This window comes from Euphorbia lathyris, chromosome 2, assembly GCF_963576675.1.
Source record: "Euphorbia lathyris chromosome 2, ddEupLath1.1, whole genome shotgun sequence".
In the NCBI taxonomy this organism is placed as follows: domain Eukaryota; kingdom Viridiplantae; phylum Streptophyta; class Magnoliopsida; order Malpighiales; family Euphorbiaceae; genus Euphorbia; species Euphorbia lathyris.
This window is the reverse complement of record NC_088911.1, coordinates 62,772,105-62,794,122: the sequence shown is the minus strand read 5'-3', so window position 1 is coordinate 62,794,122 and position 22,018 is coordinate 62,772,105. Positions and strand designations below refer to the sequence as shown.

The 22,018-nt window shown below is 38.1% G+C and overlaps 1 protein-coding gene across 1 annotated transcript; it reads left to right on the top strand.

Moving 5' to 3' along the window:
* Positions 1–1,512: 1,512 nt before the first annotated feature.
* LOC136218449 (TATA box-binding protein-associated factor RNA polymerase I subunit B) lies at positions 1,513–10,820 on the top strand. Its single transcript, XM_066005312.1, has 4 exons — positions 1,513–2,356; positions 2,656–3,480; positions 3,592–3,725; positions 10,042–10,820. Exons 1-4 carry the CDS (start codon positions 1,768–1,770, stop codon positions 10,510–10,512), a joined length of 2,019 nt encoding a protein of 672 aa, XP_065861384.1. The 5' UTR covers positions 1,513–1,767; the 3' UTR covers positions 10,513–10,820.
* Positions 10,821–22,018: the final 11,198 nt, after the last annotated feature.

Genomic DNA, 22,018 nt, shown 5'->3' with positions numbered 1-22,018 from the left:
CTGTCCGATGAGGAGGCTCCACCAATTAGGACTGATATGGAGCAGTTTATGAAGGAATGGCACCAGACGAATTGATATCTGTTGTAATTTAGTAGAACTTATTGTTTTTAACACATTTGAAAACATATGGATATTAATTAATTTGTAATCTTAATTATTTATATTTGAAACTATAAGGTTAATAATTCAAATTATAATCCGCAATAAACTACTAATCTGCAAGAATCCGTATAAAACCAATTTTTTTCCTCTCCCGACACGCAGGCGTGATACACACACGCCTCACCACTTGGTGATGCGTGATATACACACACCTCACCATATGGTGAGGTGTGATGTCCTCACGCCCGCGTGTCGGGAGAGAAAAAATTGATTTTCCCACCCCCACACCTGAAAGGGCATTTTTGTCTTTTCGGATGGCTAAGGATGGGAAAATTGGACTATGTTTCACAACACCCAAGAAATAATACTAAACTATAACTAATGCTAAATTTTAAATAATAATAAACTATAAATAATACCTGTAGTAGCAAATCGACCACCCTTGCGCTGTCTGCTCGAGCCCTGAGTCGGCTGCACATCATCATCATCAGATCCCTGCCGTCGCTGCGCCTCGGCTAACTCTTAAAAATAGTCATCGACAACGTCAAAACCAGGATCTCGGTCTCCTGAATCATCCGTCTCCTCTCCCCCCAACTCGGGATGATCCAACACAGGCTGATCTATCTGAGCCGCCCGCAACTGCTGCGTCTCAGCCGCTCTCCGTCTATAGCCTGATACATCAACACCACGCGCTCTCGTATGACGTGGTGTATCCTCGACATCCATATCTAGCTGCCTCACTGCTGAAGGGATAGATTTTCTGGCTACACTCTACCTCCACACGTATTGACCACACTATTTAACTAAATTTAACTAAAATTAACAAATTTTTAACTAAATTAACAAAATAAAAATTTAACTAAAATTAACAAAATAAATTAACAAATTAAAAATTTAGTTAAACTAAATTAAACAAAATAAAATTAACAAAATAAAAATTTAGTTAAATTAAATTAAACAAAATAAAATTAAACATAGAATAAAAATTTAAATAAAATTAACAAAATAAAAATTTAGTTAAACTAAATTAAACAAAATAAAAATTTAACTAAATTAAATTAAACATAAAAAATAAAAAAACTGGCTTCCGACCCACGGACGTATGAGAATCACGCCTCACCACAGGTGGCGGCGTGATAGCCGTGTGCTCGGTGCCGTGATCCAGAATTTAAAAAACACAGCAAATACATATAAAAAGCATCCAAATCAATCGAAATTATGTACCATACGTTCATTTCTTTTACCGCCCCTCCCCCAGTCCACCTTTTAGTTTAGAATTTGAGATAATTTAGGTTTTTAAATAAAGAGTATTTTCGTCTTTATTAAAGGCTAAAAGTAAGAAATTGGGACTACAAATAGTAATCCCTATTTAAACTACATGACATTGTAGCTTATCTTTACCGCCTCCCGTATCTCTAATCTCACCCCATTTATCCCTGCTACCATACAAACCGTCGGAGTATGAACTAATGTAATATGAATTTAAGCGGGGTTTTTATAAAGAGCGAACATATACATATTAGATAGGTGGGCGGGTATGTGGTGGTCCAGTTAAGTGAGTAGTGATTTCAGCATTTCAGGATTTCGTTTTCTAATTTCTAGACGTGACCGCTCCCGCCGTTTCTTCCAACCCACTCCGACGAACCCAAAGCTGCAAACTTTCCCATGGAAAGAGGACAAGAGGATTTGCGATGCGGAAGATGTGGCCACGCCGGTCGAGATGAGTCTGACGACGGATTCTACTACTGCCGAGGGTGCGGAGCCCAGGTGGATATTGTCACCGGTGACGATTACTTCCTCATGGACAGTAATACACACCACTTCACCCGCTATTCTCAGCCTGCCACTGCTATCGAAGTTAATCCTTCTCCTCAAACCTGCTTCCGGCGCTACACCCAAGAAGAGGACAATATAAACGCCACTAACAGTAAGGCGAAGAAAGAGAAGGATGATTGTTTTCCTATCAATCAATATTTAGACGGAATAGGATCTACTGAACCAGATGATTTCGGGTCAGCTGCCTCTCGGAAGTTGAGTTACGAGGATTATTACAACGAGGTTAGAATTAGGTACGTGATGGGGATGCAATGGATGATTCAAATGCAATGTGAAGCTCTTGTTGAGAAGTTCAACGCCCGGCCCTTAATTTGTGGCTTGGCTTCCACTGTTTGGTTAAGGTTCTTGGCTAGTACTGGAGTTTTCAGGGATTGCTGGGCCGATGATGTTTTGCTTGAATCTGAGGCTCAAAGACAAAGTAAGGATGCCATTCTTGATTACATTGTTGAATATTTGAATTTTATTATCTTCTAGCTTTGATTTTAAAATTATATGTTAGCAATGTTGAAAGGAACGTTTTATTGATTTTCATATAATTATGATTTCAAACTTATGGCATTCACATATGATCATGTTTCATTTTCAAAAAATTATCTTCATTAGGGTTTCTGTGAATATCATACGTTGTGTTTATAAGAGGAGCTTTTGTTATTGTTTACATTGGATGTTTCTGTTTACAGAATGGTATGATCTTTTTAAGTGTTCACCTGACTACAGGAGAACTGGAAGAGCGTAGGCTTGATCCAAGGCATGGAAATGAACCCCGTAATGCATATGGTCAGCGTGCTGTGGTGTTATGGTTTAAGCATTTGAGGGAGATAGTTCCATTATCTTGTTCTCTGGCTATTTCATTTTTGGCTTGTCATCTTGCCAGGGAAGCAATTTTGCCGACTGACATATTGAAGTGGTCAATTGAAGGAAAACTTCCATATTTTTCTGCTCATGTTGAAATTGTAAAACGCTTTGAATTCTCGTCACCTGCTTGCCATATAAATCCAAGTCTAATGTTTAGGCCTTCGCAAACAGTTGCCGTACAGAGGTTGGAGAAAATGGCTGCAACTATTGCTGAGTCTATTGGTTTGCATTTACCTCCAGTGAACTTTTATGAAATAGCTTCTCGCTATCTCAAGAAGCTCTCTGTTTCAGTTGAAAGAGTTCTTCCACATGCATGCCGCATATATGAATGGTCAATGCCCCCAGACTTATGGTTATCAGCAAATGAGTTGAGACTTCCTACCCGTGTGTGTGTAATGTCAATATTGATTGTTGCTATAAGAATTCTCTATAACATAAATGGTTTTGGGGTGTGGGAAAGGAGTCTGTCAAATCGCCATTGCTCTCCTTCCAGTTCTCCACATACTAATAAATTAGGTTCCACATCTATCTCTGAAACACAGAGTGGTGCTGAAAAAGTTCCAGGCTATCCCCATCAGACGGTGGATGATTCAAGTAGAGACTACCTTGGAATTCCATCTCAGTTGGATTCAACAGATTTATTGAACCACCTAGAAGCTACATATAATGAGATTGGTGCCAGATGTGGTAATTAAATTAAAGCTCAAAATGGCTTCTTTAAATTAAGAATTCTGGGCTCTATACATGTTTTTCTGCCATAATTTAACCAGTCTTCATTTGGCTTTTTTGTTCTTACAGAATTCACAAAAGACTTACCATCATATCTCGAATACTGCAAGGATGTGGTTTTTGCTGGAGAAGGATCATCACACGTTGATCATAATGAGCAAGAATTAATAGAGAGGTTGTGGGATATCTATCAGAATGCAAAGGTAATAGGTTGGTTAATATATAAACTGAATGTTTCTCTGATATTCAATTCAATTGTATGCCTGTGTCAAAATATTATGCGATATTGCATAAAACTTGTTTGATATAGTTAATTTGAACTACTCTTAACAAATATAGCATTATGCTTCTAGCTTTCTACTTGTCTAAAAATATCAGTAACTGCACTTTTGAATAATCTGGCTTTTAATAATGCTTGAAATAAAAGTGAATAAAAAATCTTTCCAGTATAGATCTAAGTAAGAAATCAGCTGTAATTATCACGGAATGGGACTTTCTGTCTCAGATAATAATATAAGATTTTGGTTTCATGTAAAATTGCTCATTACTATTTCTTTTCTCAGATTTGCATATATTGTGGACTAGGTTCATTGAAATTTAGATTAGCCTGTGATGAGAAGAATCAAGATATAGAGTGATGAGAAGGTAATTGATAAAAAAATGAAAGAAAGAGAAGAAAGAAACTAAGAGAGTATTGATGTAGACATAAGCAGAAGAAGAAGTCAGGTAGAACAACAGAAGGAGACTAAGAGAGATTAGACAGCAAAAGAAACAAGTGCTGAGTCTTGCAATTGATATCCCAATTCAACTAGCTTAGTCATGCTCTGATTTCTGAAGTATTGTTGTGAGAGATCAGCGTCTGTCCTTAGGTTCTGTAGGTGAAATGTCATACACACCTCAAACTTCTGTAAGAACAATAGCAATATGGCATATTCAGGTTTGAGAAGGCCATAAGATAATGTGTAAAGCAAATGGCGCATTCTTGTATCTCATAAAGTATGGAATCTCCATGTGGAACAAGTATAAATCCAGAAGCAATCACTTTAGCCTCCATGGATAAATCAGCTGATGCTATATTTCTTTCTGAAGAAAAATTTGGACTTGCAATATGGATTCAGATATAGATTCGATATGGAATAAGATGGAGCATAGTATAAGGGAAGTAGCGAAGGAAGTTCTAGGGGAATCTAAAGGTAGCATGCCACCGGGTAAGGACACATCTTGGTGGACAGAAGAAGTACGACAAGCAGTAAAGAGTAAGAGAGAATCCTATAAACTATTGGGGAAATGTAGGAGTGACGAGAACTACGAAAAATACAAAGAGGCTAAAAGGGAAGTAAAGAAGGTCATACGAGATGCTAGAGCAAAGGTGAATCGGGATCTGTATACAAGATTGGATACGAAAGAAGGGGAAAGAGACATATATAGAATTGCTCGGATGAGAGATAGGAAGACGCGAGATCTCGGAAAAGTTAAATGTGTGAAGGACGTGGACCAGAAAGTCCTAGTTGGAGATAAGGATATCAAGGAACGATGGAGGTCCTATTTTGATGACTTATTTAATGGAGATCGCCAACAAGATGTTGGAGATATAAGTATCCATCACGATATGATAAATCATGAATGCCTGCGGAGAATTCAAAAGGGTGAAGTCAAAATGGCATTAAGTAAGATGAAGTTGAGGAAAGCAGTAGGACCTGATGGCATCCCTATTGAGATTTGGAGATGTTTGGGAGAAAGAGGAATCGAATGGTTGACGACGTTCTTCAACAAAATTTGGAGAAATAATAAGATGCCATCAGAATGGAGGAAGTACCTTAATCCCTTTGTATAAGAACAAAGGCGATGTCCAAGATTGTGCCAACTATCGGGGAATCAAATTAATGAGTCACACTATGAAACTTTGGGAGTGAGTGATCGAACAAAGGCTAAGGAGGACGGTGAAGATCTCGGAAAACCAGTTTGGCTTTATGCCGGGAAGATCAACTATGGAAGCCATCCATCTAATGAGACAATTAATGGAGCACTATCGAAATAAGAAGAAAGACTTGCATATGGTTTTCATTGACTTGGAGAAAGCATATGATAAGGTACCAAGGGAAGTACTTTGGTGGGCCTTGATAAGGAAAGGCATTTCGCGGAAATATATTGACATCATAAAGGACATGTATGAGGGAGTATGCACGAGTGTACGTACTAGTGTTGGGAAGACTGAAGAGTTTCCTATTACGATTGGAGTGCATCAAGGTTCTGCACTAAGCCCATTTCTTTTTGCCATCGTTATGGACGAACTAACAAGTTCACTTCAAGATGGTATACCATGGTGCATGCTGTTTGCAGATGATATTGTGTTGGTTGATGAGACGAAAGAAGGAGTGGAGAGGAAGTTGGAACTATGGAGACAAACTCTAGAATCTAGAGGCTTTAAGTTGAGTCGAAGTAAGACAGAATATTTGGAGTGTAAGTTTAGCGGCCGTAGGAGTAGGGAGGCAGGGACAATCACCCTAGATGGGAGAGTTGTTCAGGCCTCGGATTACTTCCGGTATTTAGGATCTATTATCCAAACGGATGGAGAAGTAGATGGAGATGTTGCTCATAGGATTAAAGCTGGTTGGGCGAAGTGGAAGAGTGCTACGTGTTTCCTTTGTGATCCCGGCATGCCTAATAGATTGAAGGGAAAATTCTACCGAACGTCAATTAGACCAGCATTGTTATATGGTACGGAGTGTTGGGCAGTGAAACACTGCCACATCCATAAGATGTCGGTGGCGGAGATGCGTATGTTGAGATGGATGTGTGGTCATACGAGAAAGGACCGGGTGCGTAATGAAATAATTAGGACAAAAGTAGGGGTCACATCTATTGAGAATAAAATGAGAGAAAACCGACTAAGGTGGTTTGGCCATGTGAGACGTAGAGCGCTTGATGCGCCGGTTAGGAGAACCGAAGAGTGGCAAAAGGATGTAGTGGTGAGGGGTAGGGGAAGACCTAAGCAAACTTGGAGGAGGGTGATCGAGAGTGATATGAGTTTACTGGGAATTGAGGAAAATATGGTAGTGGATAGGACGGAGTGGAGGGAGCAAATCTGTGTCGCTGACACGATTTGATTTTCACGGTTTTATATGATGGTTCATGTTAGCCGACCCCGAATCATTTCGGGACTAAGGCTTTGTTGTTGTTTGTTGTTTGCTATATTTCTTTCTGGAGGTTGACCATCCACATGAAAATAGAGACTTGCCAATTCAAAGAATACCCTTTCTATTACTTTTACAGTTTCAGGATATTGATCGTTGTGATAGATTAGATGTGTCACAACAAAACCAACTTTGCTTTTGATGACTAATTGGTTAGTTCCTACCTTGATTCATGAATTGCTAGCTTAAAGTGTGCAAAGGAACCTTCTGTATGAACAAAATTTCTAGAGTCCAGCCAAAGTTGGTCTTTGAAATCATTTGCATCACATAAATTTTTTTTTTAAATTTTTCCAGGTTGCTTACACCAGTCTATTGCAGGAACCTCAAGGGAGTCATATTGCTTTTATTAGCCTTCCTAGTTTAGCTTTTTACCTCTTGTATAAATACCTATAGCTAATCAATAATAGGGACAAGATTTATGATTCTAATTTGGGTTCAAGTGAGAGAGGGAAGCGTTCCTTGGGAGGTGCTGGTTAGCATTTTGTTTCTATCTAGTTCTTATTTCCTTTTCCCCGACATCAATACAAGCTATCTGACTTGTTCATCTTTTTCTTCACATTTCTTATCTTAATGTTATTATAATCTTATCCTAAATTGCAAGTTTTCATCATTGGTCCGACCTGCCGGATCAGTTGAAGGCGAAGAACTGATCCAACAATGGAAACACGTACCCAAACCCATTTGGATGCTCATGAGACAGTTTCAGGACTTGAAGAATTATGTTCATGATTTACAGATTAATGTGAAGGACATCAAAAGTTCAATTGAGGCAGAGAAAGTTAAACAGGATGACTTTCGAACTTTCATGATGAATTGGGTTAAACAGCAAGGAAAAAGCTCTATAGAAGATGAAGGCAATAGCTCTTCTTGTCAAACCAAATCCTCTAGAGAAGTGCAGATGGAGTTGCCAATTTTCTCCAGCAAGGACCCACGAGAATGGTAAGAAATCAAAGCACACTTTAGGGTTCATCAAACACCTTCCGTAAGTAGATTCTCTCTAATCAAGAAGTGCATGAAAGATACGACAAAATATTGGTTTACCATTCACATGGATTTCAATCCTCATTTAACTTGGTCCCGATTTAAGGAGGATTTCATGGAAAGGTTTGGAGGTTTGGAAAGTCAGGGTGAGGATTTAACCATTATCACTCACACCAAATCCTCAAGGAACGGTGCTTTAAGTTCCCCCATTGATTGTTGTGCCAAGGCAGCAAACTACAAATTTTTGGAGAAGCAATCTTCAGAGAAGACTCAATTGGAGACAGAACAAGGGGAAGAGTATGCTATTGATTCATTTCCACTGGCAGTGAATCAACCGAGGTCATCAGATATAATTTGTAAGGCTCTTCAAGGGTGATTGTGCAATCAGAAATTAAAAAATCGGTTGAGCAGATATCCATGGGATGTCGATCACTCCGCCTGACCTTTTAAGGGTCCCAGAGCATTTTTCATCAAACAATTCAACACCGCTTGACATAGAGATGAGTCAGGTTCATCCAACTCGCATCAAAACTTGGGTTGGTTAACAGACATGGATCAGGTACGCATATGAGAGCTATGCATCTAGGCAATATGGAGATGGCGATAGAATGGAATAGGGCCATAGTAACAGAGTCGTGACCACTCACATGTCTTTTAAGACATGGGTCAAATTACCAATCAAAACGACTCGGGTGCAGAAATAAGTAGAAGGATGAAATGTCTTTTGAGGTTCGATCTTCAAATTCAAAGGATCAACGGGATTTGGAGAATTCTACAAGCGCTGCACGGCGAGAGAGCAGTTATACTGCTTTGTAAGCTAGTGGAGGTTTTGGGTAGAAGAATCAAAAGCAAGTGGAACCCATTATATGGCGATACTGGTCAAAATTTTGGGATCAGAGGAAACGTGGATGATTTTTATGAAAGAGAGGAATCTGTGTGGCCAACATCAAAAACAACACTATCAAAACTAATGATGGCCTTTTGTATGTAATGGATTGGATTAGGAATTTTGAAGCGGCAATTCATGATCCCCTTGGCCATGGATTCCAATTGTTGGTATATGTTGGAGAATATGAACTAACCTACAATCGACTTCAAAATTCAAGATGCACATTTATCGTGCACTGAACAGAAAGCATCGGTTTCATCTAAAGAAATTCACTGGAAGGTTGATACTTTAGAAACGGCCATTTTGAGTTTGGAAGTGGAGCATATATTGAGATTGTTGTCAATTAAGGAGTTACAACAAATGACTTCTTGGAACTTAATGATTGTGTTCGATGTTGATCACAGTGCCGGTAAGGTTTTCGGAAATAAGGAGGCTGAACCAGTTAATTGGAACTCTTATAATTTGGAATTTTCAGATACTTTTCACTGGATGATTCCTTTCAATTGGAAGTTGCCTTTTGGGAAGCTGAATTTCAACATAGCAGCCATCATTTATCCAAGTCTTGAGGACAAGACTGTTTGAAGGGCGGAGTATTGATAGAGAAGTGATACCGCACCAACAATGGACCCAAAGCCTAAGATATATCAAGTTTATTCTAGAAGGAAGAGGACAATTGGGAATGATGAGATGACTTATGTTAGGTATTACAGTGTGAACAGATGAAAGTATTAGGTACTACAGCGTGAACAGATGAAATTTGTCAATAGTCATAATCAATAATCAACAATAGTCATAGTCAATAGTCAATACGAGTAAATTTGTTTGCTTTTTAGTAGCTTTCCTAGTTTAGCTTTCTAACAGTAGGACCGGATTTATGATTCTAATTTGGCTCCTAGTGAGAGAGGGAGGCATATGTGCTGGTTAGCATCTTGTTTTCTATCAGGTTCTTATTTCCATTTTCCCTAAATCAATACAAGCTATCTGGTTTGTTTCCATCACCGAGACCAACAATTCCACCAACATAGACAAATCCAGAGAATTTTATTTTGTTATTTTGACAACACTTGTGATGCATAAATTTTCCAATAACAGAGGTCAGTTTTATTTATTTTTTATTTTTCCCCCTTCCCATTAGATAAAAATTATTAATAAGATTCCAACTGAAAAGCATAATAACATTGTAAATTAACAGAAATAAATACAGGGAATGTACTTTCATATATATAGGCTTGTCCCTTCCATCATCTTTTTGAAGGTATAGTTGAAGGGCTCTTTCATTATGCTTCTTCTCAATTGTATTTCTTTTTCCAGTTCTTCATACTCCTATTTAGGTGAAATGTTTCTTTTTCCAGAAGCATGTGATGAACATAAGAAACTGCCTCTGCATTTGATTAAGTTCATCAGGTTGTATTGATATTTATTGTAACTTGTTGGTTAATATTTGATATTTATCAGGAGTCGGAGATGGAAGAGGAAGAGGAAGAGGAAGGTGCAGGAAAGCAAAGCAGCAGCGGTTTCAAGGAAAAGAAGAAAAAGCATGAGCAGTGGGTTGAAAGTCCATGTGGTAATATTAATTCAGAATGGGAAGAGAAAGGCATTAGACGGTTGAAAATAGATATGGAAGAGAATAGGTTCTATTACATTCCGCCAAGAGTGAAGGTGAAGAAGTTAGATTACCTTCATTATGTAAGGAAGAAGGACGATGGTGCCTTGAGTTATGCAGCACATGCAGATTATTACATATTACTACGTGCATGTGCGAGGGTGGCTGAGGTTGATATACGGAATATGCATAATGGTGTACTCAGTTTCGAAAGGAGACTCGGTTGGTTGGAAAACAGAATTCACTGCTGCTTGCGTTTCATGCTTCCAACTCTTACTTGTGACTTCTGCAGAGTCATGTCTGATGATCATCCAATCGACTAAGATACAAAGGACCTTCTCCATGTCTTCTCATTTTGTGTGATGAAGACATGGAGAATTTAGAATGGTGGAACAATAGTATTTCCTACTGCGGCTTTACTGAAGCTAACACAATTCCGAATGAACTTGGGATGCTCATTTTCTAGCTTAGACACCCTGTTCGATTTTGATGTTTATTTTCTAGCTTCAATATCTAAGCAGGCACACAGAGTGAACTGAATCCGTGCTCCGCAACTTGAACTCAAACTAATCTCTAATCTGGTGGGACTCAAACTAATCTATTCAATTAAGCTCTATTAACCTTCATCCAAGCACACTTTCATCTTAAATAATTTTCTAATGTTGCTTGCTATCTTTAATTCAAGTCCTGCTCTGTTGTGTCAAGGACGTACCTTTAACAACTGTATTTGTTAATCCTATTCAACACCTGAAGTAAAGCGTTTGAACCATTGCTAGAAAGTATTTATTTGAACAATATCTCTATGCGGTATGCTCTAGTCCCTCCAAAGTTGCGTCAGTCAACATATAGAACGTAGGGAAAATTTATGAAAAAAAAAAAGCAGAACTGATTTTGTCTAAAGATACGTTTGGCTACTTTGAGTATACAATGCAGAAATCTTCATGAAACAGAAATATGACTGATTGTACTGCAAATGAACCATAAGCTCAGCCATAACATGTAATATGTCTCTGAATCATAGGCTTTCTAGATAACATAGGCCTGCTCTGTTTCTTTTATTGAGCCAAAATTATACAGAGGTTAATACTTAAAGATCAGGTATTCAATCAAAAAGCTAGGAAAAATTGTAAGCGTATACATCCTAGCAATTGTATATGTAGAACACAATATAAGGCTTCTCAGTTTATGTTGTGTCTGGTAAATATCACAATTCTGTGGGTATTATAGATGTTGCATGGTTATGGTTGTTGAGGGGAAACATTAAGATGGTTATTTCGAAATTGAAATAGTTTAAGATCAATTATAGGCTCAGGAGAGATAAAAAAAAAATTTCACTATAGTCTTCAAGAAAACACTTTACTAAGGTAAAAAGATGTAAATTTCATCTTCAAAGAAAGATTGTTAAGGGAGAAGAGGATGAAAAAAGAAAACTTAAGCCCACAACATCATCTATGCTGTGCTGTGCTATTCTTTGGTGGTTGATTATGATTTTAACTTGTGGCACAGACAGGATGCTAGCTCAGGAATGTGTTCAAGCATTGTGCTCTGATCATTTTACTATACACATCTTTCTCATATATGAAAAAAAAAAAAAAAAAAAAAAATCATAATCAACCCACCCTAAAATTCCTTCAAAATGGAAATACAATTCACTGCTGCTACTTTCTCTGCACTGGTAGAAGCTATTTCCTCGTTGGAAAGTCACTTGCTTTTTGTGTCTATGGTTGAATAAACCTCTTAGTTTATTATCTTGACCTGTTGTGGATAGGATCTGATCCTCTTCGCACTCTTCGCTTGCTTGATTGATTTGGATCAAATGCCTTGTTTAAATTAGAATCCTTGCCAGTTTTTGAACTCTGCATGTTGACATCTCTTAGGTTACGTCGATTGGGTAATGCTATTGCTGGAGAAATTTTGGTTTGTCTTGCAGCCAGGTCTACAGTTGTCAAGCAACAAACCTTATTTGGTTGAAATACTAAGAACTCAATGCAAATAAGTAAAATAAGCAGTCTTTGAGCACTAACAACCATTGTGTCTGCTCTGAAACAAGCAAGATGAACAGAACACAAGTATCTTAAGAGAAGAAGCAGGGGTGAGTGAGAGAGTGATCTTCCTACGATTCATTCCTGTAGAATAAGGCTGTTATTTATCCCTTATTGGATTTGGTGGAGGCTTTAAAGCAAAAAGCAGGGAGGGCCCCAAAATACACAGGAGTTGGAATTTGAGATTCACCCCAAATTATAAGCCTTAATTCTAAGCTTACTAAGGCTGTTATTGAAGAATCTGACAAGGATGAATAAAGGGGTAGGAGCGAGCAATACCCTTGAGAAGCCAAGTATCTTTTTTCATTTGTTCCCCTCCCCTCCCCTACATCTCTATCATTTGTTTATGCTTTTTTGTCTATAGAAATACAACTACCAGTCTCTTGGACTTTTAGTGCCAGTGGTGATGCCACATCACCCGACCATGCTTATGTGGATATTCCCTGGGGATTAATGTTCTTTCTTACCCAATTGTCTGGGCTGTGTGGCATCCATGAATTTTTACTTTTGGGTCCAGCTTTGTGCTTTCTAGGAATAGCATATGATATGAGGGGGGGTATTTGAGGGAATTAGTGTTGCTTTGATACTAAGAAAAGAGGGATTTTGTTTCACCTAGTAGTAGTAGTAGTAAGAATCAAATATGAGGGAGGGGAAAGAAAGAAAGAAAGAAAGAATGTGGAATAGAACAGCCCCCAAAAGAAACAAACTCTTGCTTTATGCCATTCTAAGATCTCGTCACTTTAGTATTCCAATCCAAGCACTCTTCCCTATACAACCAAAATATACTAAACAACAGTACTTGGTTTCTTGTGCTAAATTAAATCTGTTTCTTTATGCTTTTTCTTTGGGCTGCCAAATTCTTAATACTCCATTCAATTCAATGATTCAGATAAGGCCCCACATCAAGCTTCCTTTATTGTTTCTCTTTTCCTTTACTGTTGCTGCTTGCGATTGTTAAATCACATGCAACTAGGAACATTCTAAAGCATTTGTTCCATGCCTTTGCTTTATTCAAAATCTGGTGGTGATGGATTTTTATTATATATGGCTTGCCTTCAGATGAGACGGTCATGGTCCAAGTATTAGAACCACAACTTGAATGTGCTGATTCTCTACTTTTTATCCTACAATTAATTAAAGTAAAAGAGCTAAGTGAGTGACTTGTTGCTTTCTATCTTTCCTTCTTATTCTCCATTAGCCCTGCCCCCTCCCCTCGTGCCTATCATAATCACATATTTAACGTTGTATTCCAATGCCAATGCCAATGAGGACACCGGACACATTCTATGTGAATCTCAACTTTCACATTCTATATTTGTCTAACCAGATTATGTGCATGATCATAACATCTACACACATCAATGCATGATCCTTTAATTCATGACTAGATATATGATTCCAATGCATTTTTAAATTCCAATACGGTCCTTTCTGCAATTCACTGGCAGCTTGGTCATTTCATTGAGATATATACACTTTATTGTTTGTGTCCCCAACAAAAGCAAACCAACTACTTGCATTTACTATTATGTCTATCTGAGTCTGAGCAGAAGAGTTGGTTCACTTGTTGAGAAAATTAGAGTCTGTTGCCAAATTAGGATAAAGGAGAAAGAAATGGCACTCTGAGATTGGAAGTACGAGTTTGTGTACTATGTTATTATTGACATCCAAAGATGTACTTTTATCTTAATGTTCAAGTTGGTTCAACAACTTACCCTTTGATTAGAATCTTAATACTTTTGTTTATATATGGGCCATAACCATCTGCCTTTTTTCGAGCGTTATTATTTACATTGTTTTCATATAATTTTGCACCTATATAAATAAAAACTATATAATAAATTTTAAAATATAGTCCAAGGAAAACGGTTCACAGGTCGCGTGGCTAAATCCACACGCCGTGTGAACTATGTGAGCCTGCCACTAGGGCTGTAATCCAGCCGAGCCGAGCCGAGCTTTGGCCTGTTCAAGCTCGGCTCGCTATAATATTAACAAGCTCGAGCCCGAGCCGAGTTTACTATAAAATTAACGAGCCGAGTCCGAGCCGAGCTTTGGCTTGCTCAACGAGCTTGAGCCGAGCTTCGAGCCCAAAATCATCTTTTGGACTTGGTTTATTAAGAAAATTATCTAACCATGAATTGTTTGTGAGTAAATTGTTAATTATATTTGTGAAATTTGCTTGCAAATAACTCTTTAATTGTGTACATAAACAAGCTTACAAGCAAAGTTCGTGAATAAATAAACAAGATGCTTACAAATAGTTCGTCTATTACTCATTTATTATGTTTGTAAACGAACTCATCTAATAGCAAATGAAATAATATTAAGTTTAGATATTTGTGAACTAACACAAAACTATATAGTTTTCTACAAAACTAAAATTTATTCATAAATGTTCTAATCGAGCATGCTCACGAGCTTTCGAGCCGAGCTTTGGCCTGCTCAAGCTTGGCTCGTTTACGAACCGATCCAGTAAATCGTGTTCACGAGCGACTCGTTTACAAATCGAGCCGAGTCGAGCCAAGCTTTTATCGAGCCGATCACCGAGCCGCTCATGAGCGGCTCTGTTCATTTACAACCCTACCTGCCACCAAGCAGACAAAGCCACTCACACGGCGTGTGGAATAGCCACACGCGTGTGGGTATGAATCTGAAGACTTTGCTCAAAATTTACTAATTCACATGTCGTGTGGCATAACTCACACGACGTGTGAAGCATAAAAAGGGTATAAAAAAGTGCGTAAAAGAGAGTCACACGTCGTGTGGCACATTTCACACGTCGTGTGGTGTGAATTTCCAGCAGCATATCTACACATGGTTCGACGATTTTTGATTGCGAGACGCATCGCTATGAGCCAACAACCGAATCAAAGACTAACTACTCCAATCTAATACATCTTTGGCACATGTGTAAAAGGTCATCCACTACTTACCATACCCTTGACCTTAAATCAAGGAGAAATGGGATGAAATGGCACTAACATGGAGCAAAATTAGGCATTGAGGTATGAAACTAAATAATGGACAAACGATTAGAGAATTTAAGGGAAGTGGACAACATATTCAGCCAACAAACAATCTTAAAAAACTATAAATAGACTCCAAAGCATCCATTCCAAACACCAACCAATAAACCCAAAAGGACACTTATATTATGTCAAATTCTTTCTAGAACTTTAGGCCTTGTTCTTCATAATTTATAACTTTAATTTCACTTTTCAAGTTTGTTTTAACTTCAATTCAATCCTTTAACAACCCATTTTCATGTTCTTTACCTTTATTTACCAATTCCTAATCCAAAAGTTACTAATTCTTTAGTTAGAAGTTCACTAAAATCATTTATATCAAGTTTTATAGTATCTGCCTAAGATTTTTCCGTTCCCATTTCTGACCATTTAAAGTCCGTTTTCCTCTTGATCTATCATAAACATTCGTTCATGACGTTCTAAATTCACTTTAGTCTTTCGTTTTGCCCAATCCTGTGTCCAGAAACTCGTTTTACAAGCTATTATTCTGACCCTAAAACATTTTGCATATTCTGCCCAGCTTTTGTACAATTTGCCCACCGGTTTTCATTTTTTACTTTCCCAAGCCTTTCCGGTCCATTTCTGTTCCCAATTTTTATGTGGCTTATTCTTGACTTCTTGAAATTCAGTTTAGCCTTTCATTTTACTTGATTTCATTTTCGAAAAAATCTCAAAGTTTTCCAAAGTCCGACCCAAATCTGCCCAAAAGTTTTTACTAGTTCCATTTGCAAGTCGTTCACTTATTGTGCGAATCAGATACCCAAAGACGAAGTCAACCCCGCTCAATGCTGATCGCTCGAAGTGCTTGTAGTGCTCGTGGATCCAAAGCCGACGCTAATTCAATACCTAACATATGGCTCCGAGCTTATCGTTTGAATTTTTCATTTCATTTTCTTTATTGTAATTATTGCAATTCAATTTCTGCCCATGTTATTGATTTGTTTATATTCAATCTCACAATTGGTTTAGCTATATGTTGATATAGAAATTGATTTAATTGTTATTATTTTGCCTTGAACATCTATATCCAGACCCGTTTACATCAATAAAATATCCATTTTTTTTTATCAAATCTCATGTCATTTTTACACTTTTATTTACTCGTCTTTTAATTAATCTGCAATAGCTTAAAAAGATTAATTATTTAGCAAAGTTTCATAATGGCGCTAGGGACCCAGGAGGAAAACTGACCACTACCTAAAGAGGCGGCGCCAATGGACTTTGAGGAGATGTATATGGAGATGGTCATGCATGCGCTTAGAGCCAACAATCAGACCATAAAAGCAAATAAGGTGCCAGCTTTGGAAGAAAGAATCATTGATCTCATTGGAGAAATCAGCATGATACTGGAAATATGTGCAGAGCTCTTTTCGCAGAAGTCAACGTTTTAAGGAGTAGCGGATAATGGGAAAGGAGTTGCAACAGGGGTATAGGAAAGTTATATCCCAACCTAGGCTCATGAAGAAAATCTAAAGTTCAATGAGCGGGGTGGCATGATCACCCCAGAAAACGTTCCAGTTCCGCCTCCCTAATAACATTTTAAGTCTCATGTCGGACCTAGTAATCATGCTGAATATTACAAAGAAAACCATGTTCGTAATATGGGGGCAATGTGCGAGGAAGCGGATTTCATTCACAATGAACAATGCACACACTTATAAAACCAATGAAAAATATGGGGGAACCCTAACGAATAAAGAACAGAGTGCATGAGATTTACAGATCGGTTGTGAGGGAGGTGTACCGTCCTGAATTCCAGAAGCCTTATCCTCGGTAGTATGACTTGCAATATCCTTTTCAAGAGAAGGGGGACAATCCAATGTAGAACATCTAGAGCATTTCATATTTCAGTGCAGTGGGTTGAGCGTAGACACTAATTTTGACATGTTACGCCTACGCTTATTTCCTAGCTTATTAATAGGTCCAACATTTTCATGGTACACCACACTGCCAATGGAGTTAATTCATGGATGGGAGCAGATGAAAATGTTTTTCCATAATCAATTCTACCGCACAGAACATGAGGTATGTGTCGCTGAACTTTCTTGCATGGTGCAATGTGATGGTCAGTTTATCGAGAACTTCATTAACAATTTCCAGAAAATGTAATGTCATTTCCTCAAAATCGCTCGACGAGGGCTGGAGTTCGAGAACCTGGAGAAATTTCAAGGGATCCGATTTCCACAATTATTAAGAGCTGGTGGCCAAAATGGCCAAATACGAGGAACTAATGAGGGAAGACCAGCGTCGAAAGAAGAACACCATAGGGAGCTCTCAGGGAGACATGCAAACTCATAAGGTAGCCATCGTTGATTTAACAAACACCAGCTCCTGAACATGCATGATCTTGCTAAAGAATCCTAAAGTTCTTGAGGCGGTTAAAAGAAATCCAACAAGTCAATATACTTGTGACATTTTGAAGATGGGGGAAATCTTTGACTACCTACTAAAGGCACCCTGCCACATCGGCATCTGATCCCATCCAAAGAAGATATAAGAGGGAGAAATTATTATAAGTATCATGACAACTGGAACCATAGTACTCAAGTATGTTTTGGTTTTAGAAATGCGGTGTAGGACATGATAAATCAAGGGATACTTCAATTCCCTGAAAAGAAAGAGACCATGTTGATAGACGAAGACCCATTCTCGGTGGTTAACATGATTAACACTGCCTCATTGGAATGGGGGGGGGGAGGAAAATGTATTTTTCCAACCCAAAAATTTGACAAGTTTGGATTCCCAAGGCGGCGATATTGACAACAAAATCAAAGGAATGCGTGAAGTAATGGTAGAGATCAAAGGAGAAAGGGGTACAATAATGCCCACGTTTCATAATGCCTTAAAGTACGATACCTATTGGTCCGTGGAAAATCAATAACCATAGAAAATTCCATAAGTCACTCTCAAAAAGCGCAAAAAGAAAGATGAGAAAAAGAGAGGCAGAAAAATACAAGGGCAAGATGGAACCTCCAACATTCAGTCTAGTGATACAAAAGAAAGAAATGAAAAAAGGGAGAAAAAGATGCAAATTCGTATAGGGGATTTCATCATCCACATCGGTTGCTGGCAATCTCTTTAATCTTACCTTTAGATTTCAGAGGTGAAATGTCGAAAGGAAAAACATATAAACTCGAGTCGAAGGAACAAAGCAGAACAACAACAAAATCATCAGTGGAAGATCACACAAGGAGGGTATACTTTGACAAACCTACCTCGAGAATGACCCGCCATATCAAGCCTCTATACATCAATGCGTATGTGGAAGGTAAACCGGTTCCAAGGTCCTCATGGATAATGGATCAATTGTAAATATCATGCCTATGAAGATGGTACTAGCCCTTGAAAAGATAGAGGATGACATTATTTCATCTGAAGTTTCAGTATCGGTATTCACCCACGTGGTTGCAAAAACATATGACATCTTACCACTAGATCTAACTGTTGGCAACCACACCACCATGTGTGCCTTCTTCGTAGTAAATTCGACGGTTAGCTATCAGACATTACTTAAAAGAGATTAGATTCATTCTAATTCATGCATCCCGTCATCCCTACATCAATTCCTTCTATTCTAGAAAGGAGATAATGTGGAGGTCGTCCATACAAATGAATGACCTTTTGAAACTTACTCGGATGTGGTGGGATCCCGACTATACGAAGAGACTATTGGTCCAATCAAAGTAGAGATCGGCCATAAGAAAGACTCATACGGTGAAGAGATCAAAGTATCCTCAAACCAACTAGTATTGTGCCTCACAATAGGTCGTTGTAATGAACCGATAATCGAGGACATTATATGATAAGCCACCAACAGAAAAAGAAGCAGTAGCATTAGTCACTATATCAAAATCGAATGCACAACGACTCATTTAGAAGCTATACGAAGAGAGCAATGTGGAGATCTCGGAAGTCGAAGCCCTAAGAGGTTTCGACAGAATTAATCTCACCGGAGGAGGAAATTCAGGTTAATGACTTGAAAATGGTCAGTCCAAAATTATAAGTCGTAGGATCTATGGTTGTCGACCCTTTGGATGAAGTAAATTTGGGGACTGAGAAGGAAGCTCGGATTACATTCGTCAGCAGTCTCAACCCGTATTTAATAAGACTATCATTGAATTGCTCTAAGAATTCAATGATTGCTTTGCTTGGAATTACGATGAAATGCCTGGGCTAAGCGGAAATGCGGTGGAGCATAGATTGGCAATCAAACCGAAGTTTAAGCCTTTCAGGCAACTAACAAGGAGGATGAGCAATGAGGTCGAAGGAAATGTAAAAGAAGAGATAAAAAAACTTTTAAAAAAATTCATTCGGCCAACAAGGTACGTAGAATGATTATCCAATGTTGTTCCTATAGTAAAAAAAAAGGTAAATTACGTGTATGTGTAGATTTCCATAATTTAAAATTAGCTACCCCGAAGGATATATATATGTGATTCCTATTGCTGATATGTTGGTTGATGTTATGTCTAGAAACAAATTAATATCTCTTTCTGATTGTTGTGCTGGATATAAACAAATCCCAATTGTTGAAAAGGATGTTGCTAAAACAACTCTTTATATCTGGGGTCAATTGGCACATCTAAATGGATTGTCATGCCTTTTGGCTTAAAGAACGTCGGAGCCACGTACCAACAAGCAATAAATGTTATGTTCCATGATTTGCTCGACATATGCATAGAAGTTTATGTGGATAACATTGTCATCAAGTCGAAGCAAGAAAAAGATCATGTAAATCATTTAAGGGAAAGCTTCGAGCAAATGCGTAAATACAACATGAAGCTCAACCCTTTGAAGTGCGTTCAGCATCAAGGCGGGAAACTTCCTCAGTTTTTTAGTTCATCAAAGAGGAATCGAGATCGACAAAAAAAAAGCCAAAGCGATCAAAGAAGCGTAACCTCCAAAGATAGAAAGAATTGCAACAATTTTTAGGCCAAGTCAATTATTTAAGATGATTCATATCAAACTTAGCCAGGAAATCTAGAGCATTTTCAGATTTATTGAAAGTTAAAGGTAAGGATGGTTTCAAATGGGATGATGGACACCAAACGAAATTTTAAAATATTAAGGAATACTTAAGTAGCCCATCCGTTTTGATGCCTCCTAAAGAGGGTGCGCCACTCAAATTATACATATCAGCAGCTGACGAGTCAATCGGATGCCTACTAGCCCATGTTACTTAACCGACATGAGCAAGCCATCTATTACTTAAGTCAGATGTTGCTTCCAACAGAGACACGATATAGCCCAATAAAAAAGCATGCATAGCTTTCCCCCTTAAATCATCCTCTCCAACTCCTCCATCTCCTTCATCCTCCATTGAAGAACATTCTAAGCTCCATTCTCCGAGGATTATTCAAGGTTCCTACTAAAGTCCTGGGAAGACGCCTGCAGCGGTAGACAGGTTCCTTGAAAGGGATTTTCTTACTCTTTTACAACTTGTTTATCTCTTGATCCAGTCTATAAATCTTAGGCTCATTGTATCCCAGTAACAATTTTCTTCATCTTTAATGTTAATATAATTCTTGTTTTGCTCAATTGATTCATCTATTTAATCTTTGTCTTACGTATTGTTTGATTGGTTTAACTCATTCATAAATCTAAATATTTTTTTTACACATATTGCGAGCTGAATCTGACCTAGTCAGAGCCTATAAGATTGACGACCTTATAGAAGATTAAGCCTAAATTGCTGAGCCTTAGAGCTAGTTTCGGTCTTACAAGGGAATCACGAACTAGGAACCACAGAAGGATAAGTAGGGTTAATCGCCCCGAACACAAGTGACTTAGATTAGGTTATTAATTGGTTGTCTAGTTTTCATCATTATCGTATCATTCCATATCCCTTCGGGTAATTACATTATTGAAAGATCACTTAGGAGTAGAATAACTTAGATAGGAGTAGTTTAACTTAACCAAAACCAAGCTTAACCCCCCCCCCCTCCAAAGCCTAGATAACACTAGAAACTGAGTAGCTCGATACTTGCAGGAATAAATCATGTGGATTCGATACCTAGACTTGTCCAGATTATTACTTGATAATGACGGGGTACACTTATCCCTTAGTGAGTCCTTCGGACCAACATCCGTTAGGCGCATCAAGTTTTTGGCGCCGTTGCCGGAGAAAAAAATAAAAATAAAAAAATCCCGGCAGCACCAATCATCAAGTTTTTGGCGCCGTTGCCGGGGAAAAAAATATAAATAAAAATAAAAAATCCTGGCAGCGCCAATCATCAAGTTTTTGGCGCCGTTGCCTGGGATTTATTTTCTCTGCAATATCGAACCAAAGGTCGAATTTGTTAGTTCAGGCATTCATTCTATTTCTATTTTTGTTTTATACCTTTTATACTTGTTCATATATAATTCTTTTATACAATTGTAAAAATTGTAATATTGTGAATTATGTACCTCTTACATCAGTGAATTTTATTTTTCAGCACTATGATGGATAACAGAATTCTAGAACAATCCATAGCTGACCAAAACAAGAAAATGGATTTCCTTGTGGCTTCTCTTAGCCGTAAAAACCCACCAAGGATACCATTTTGTACACGATGTGGCCAGAATCACCGCGATGAGGTATGTCATGTCAACCGATTTATGCCTAGAGGTGAGAATGTAAGTTATTTGGGTAATCATCAAAGGTATAATTCTGAACCCACAACTTACAATCATTACGATTGGGAAAACACACAGTATCCGTCAGGGCCATACATGGCATCCACGGATAATCTCTCTTACTTTCAGTCTAATTCTGATTT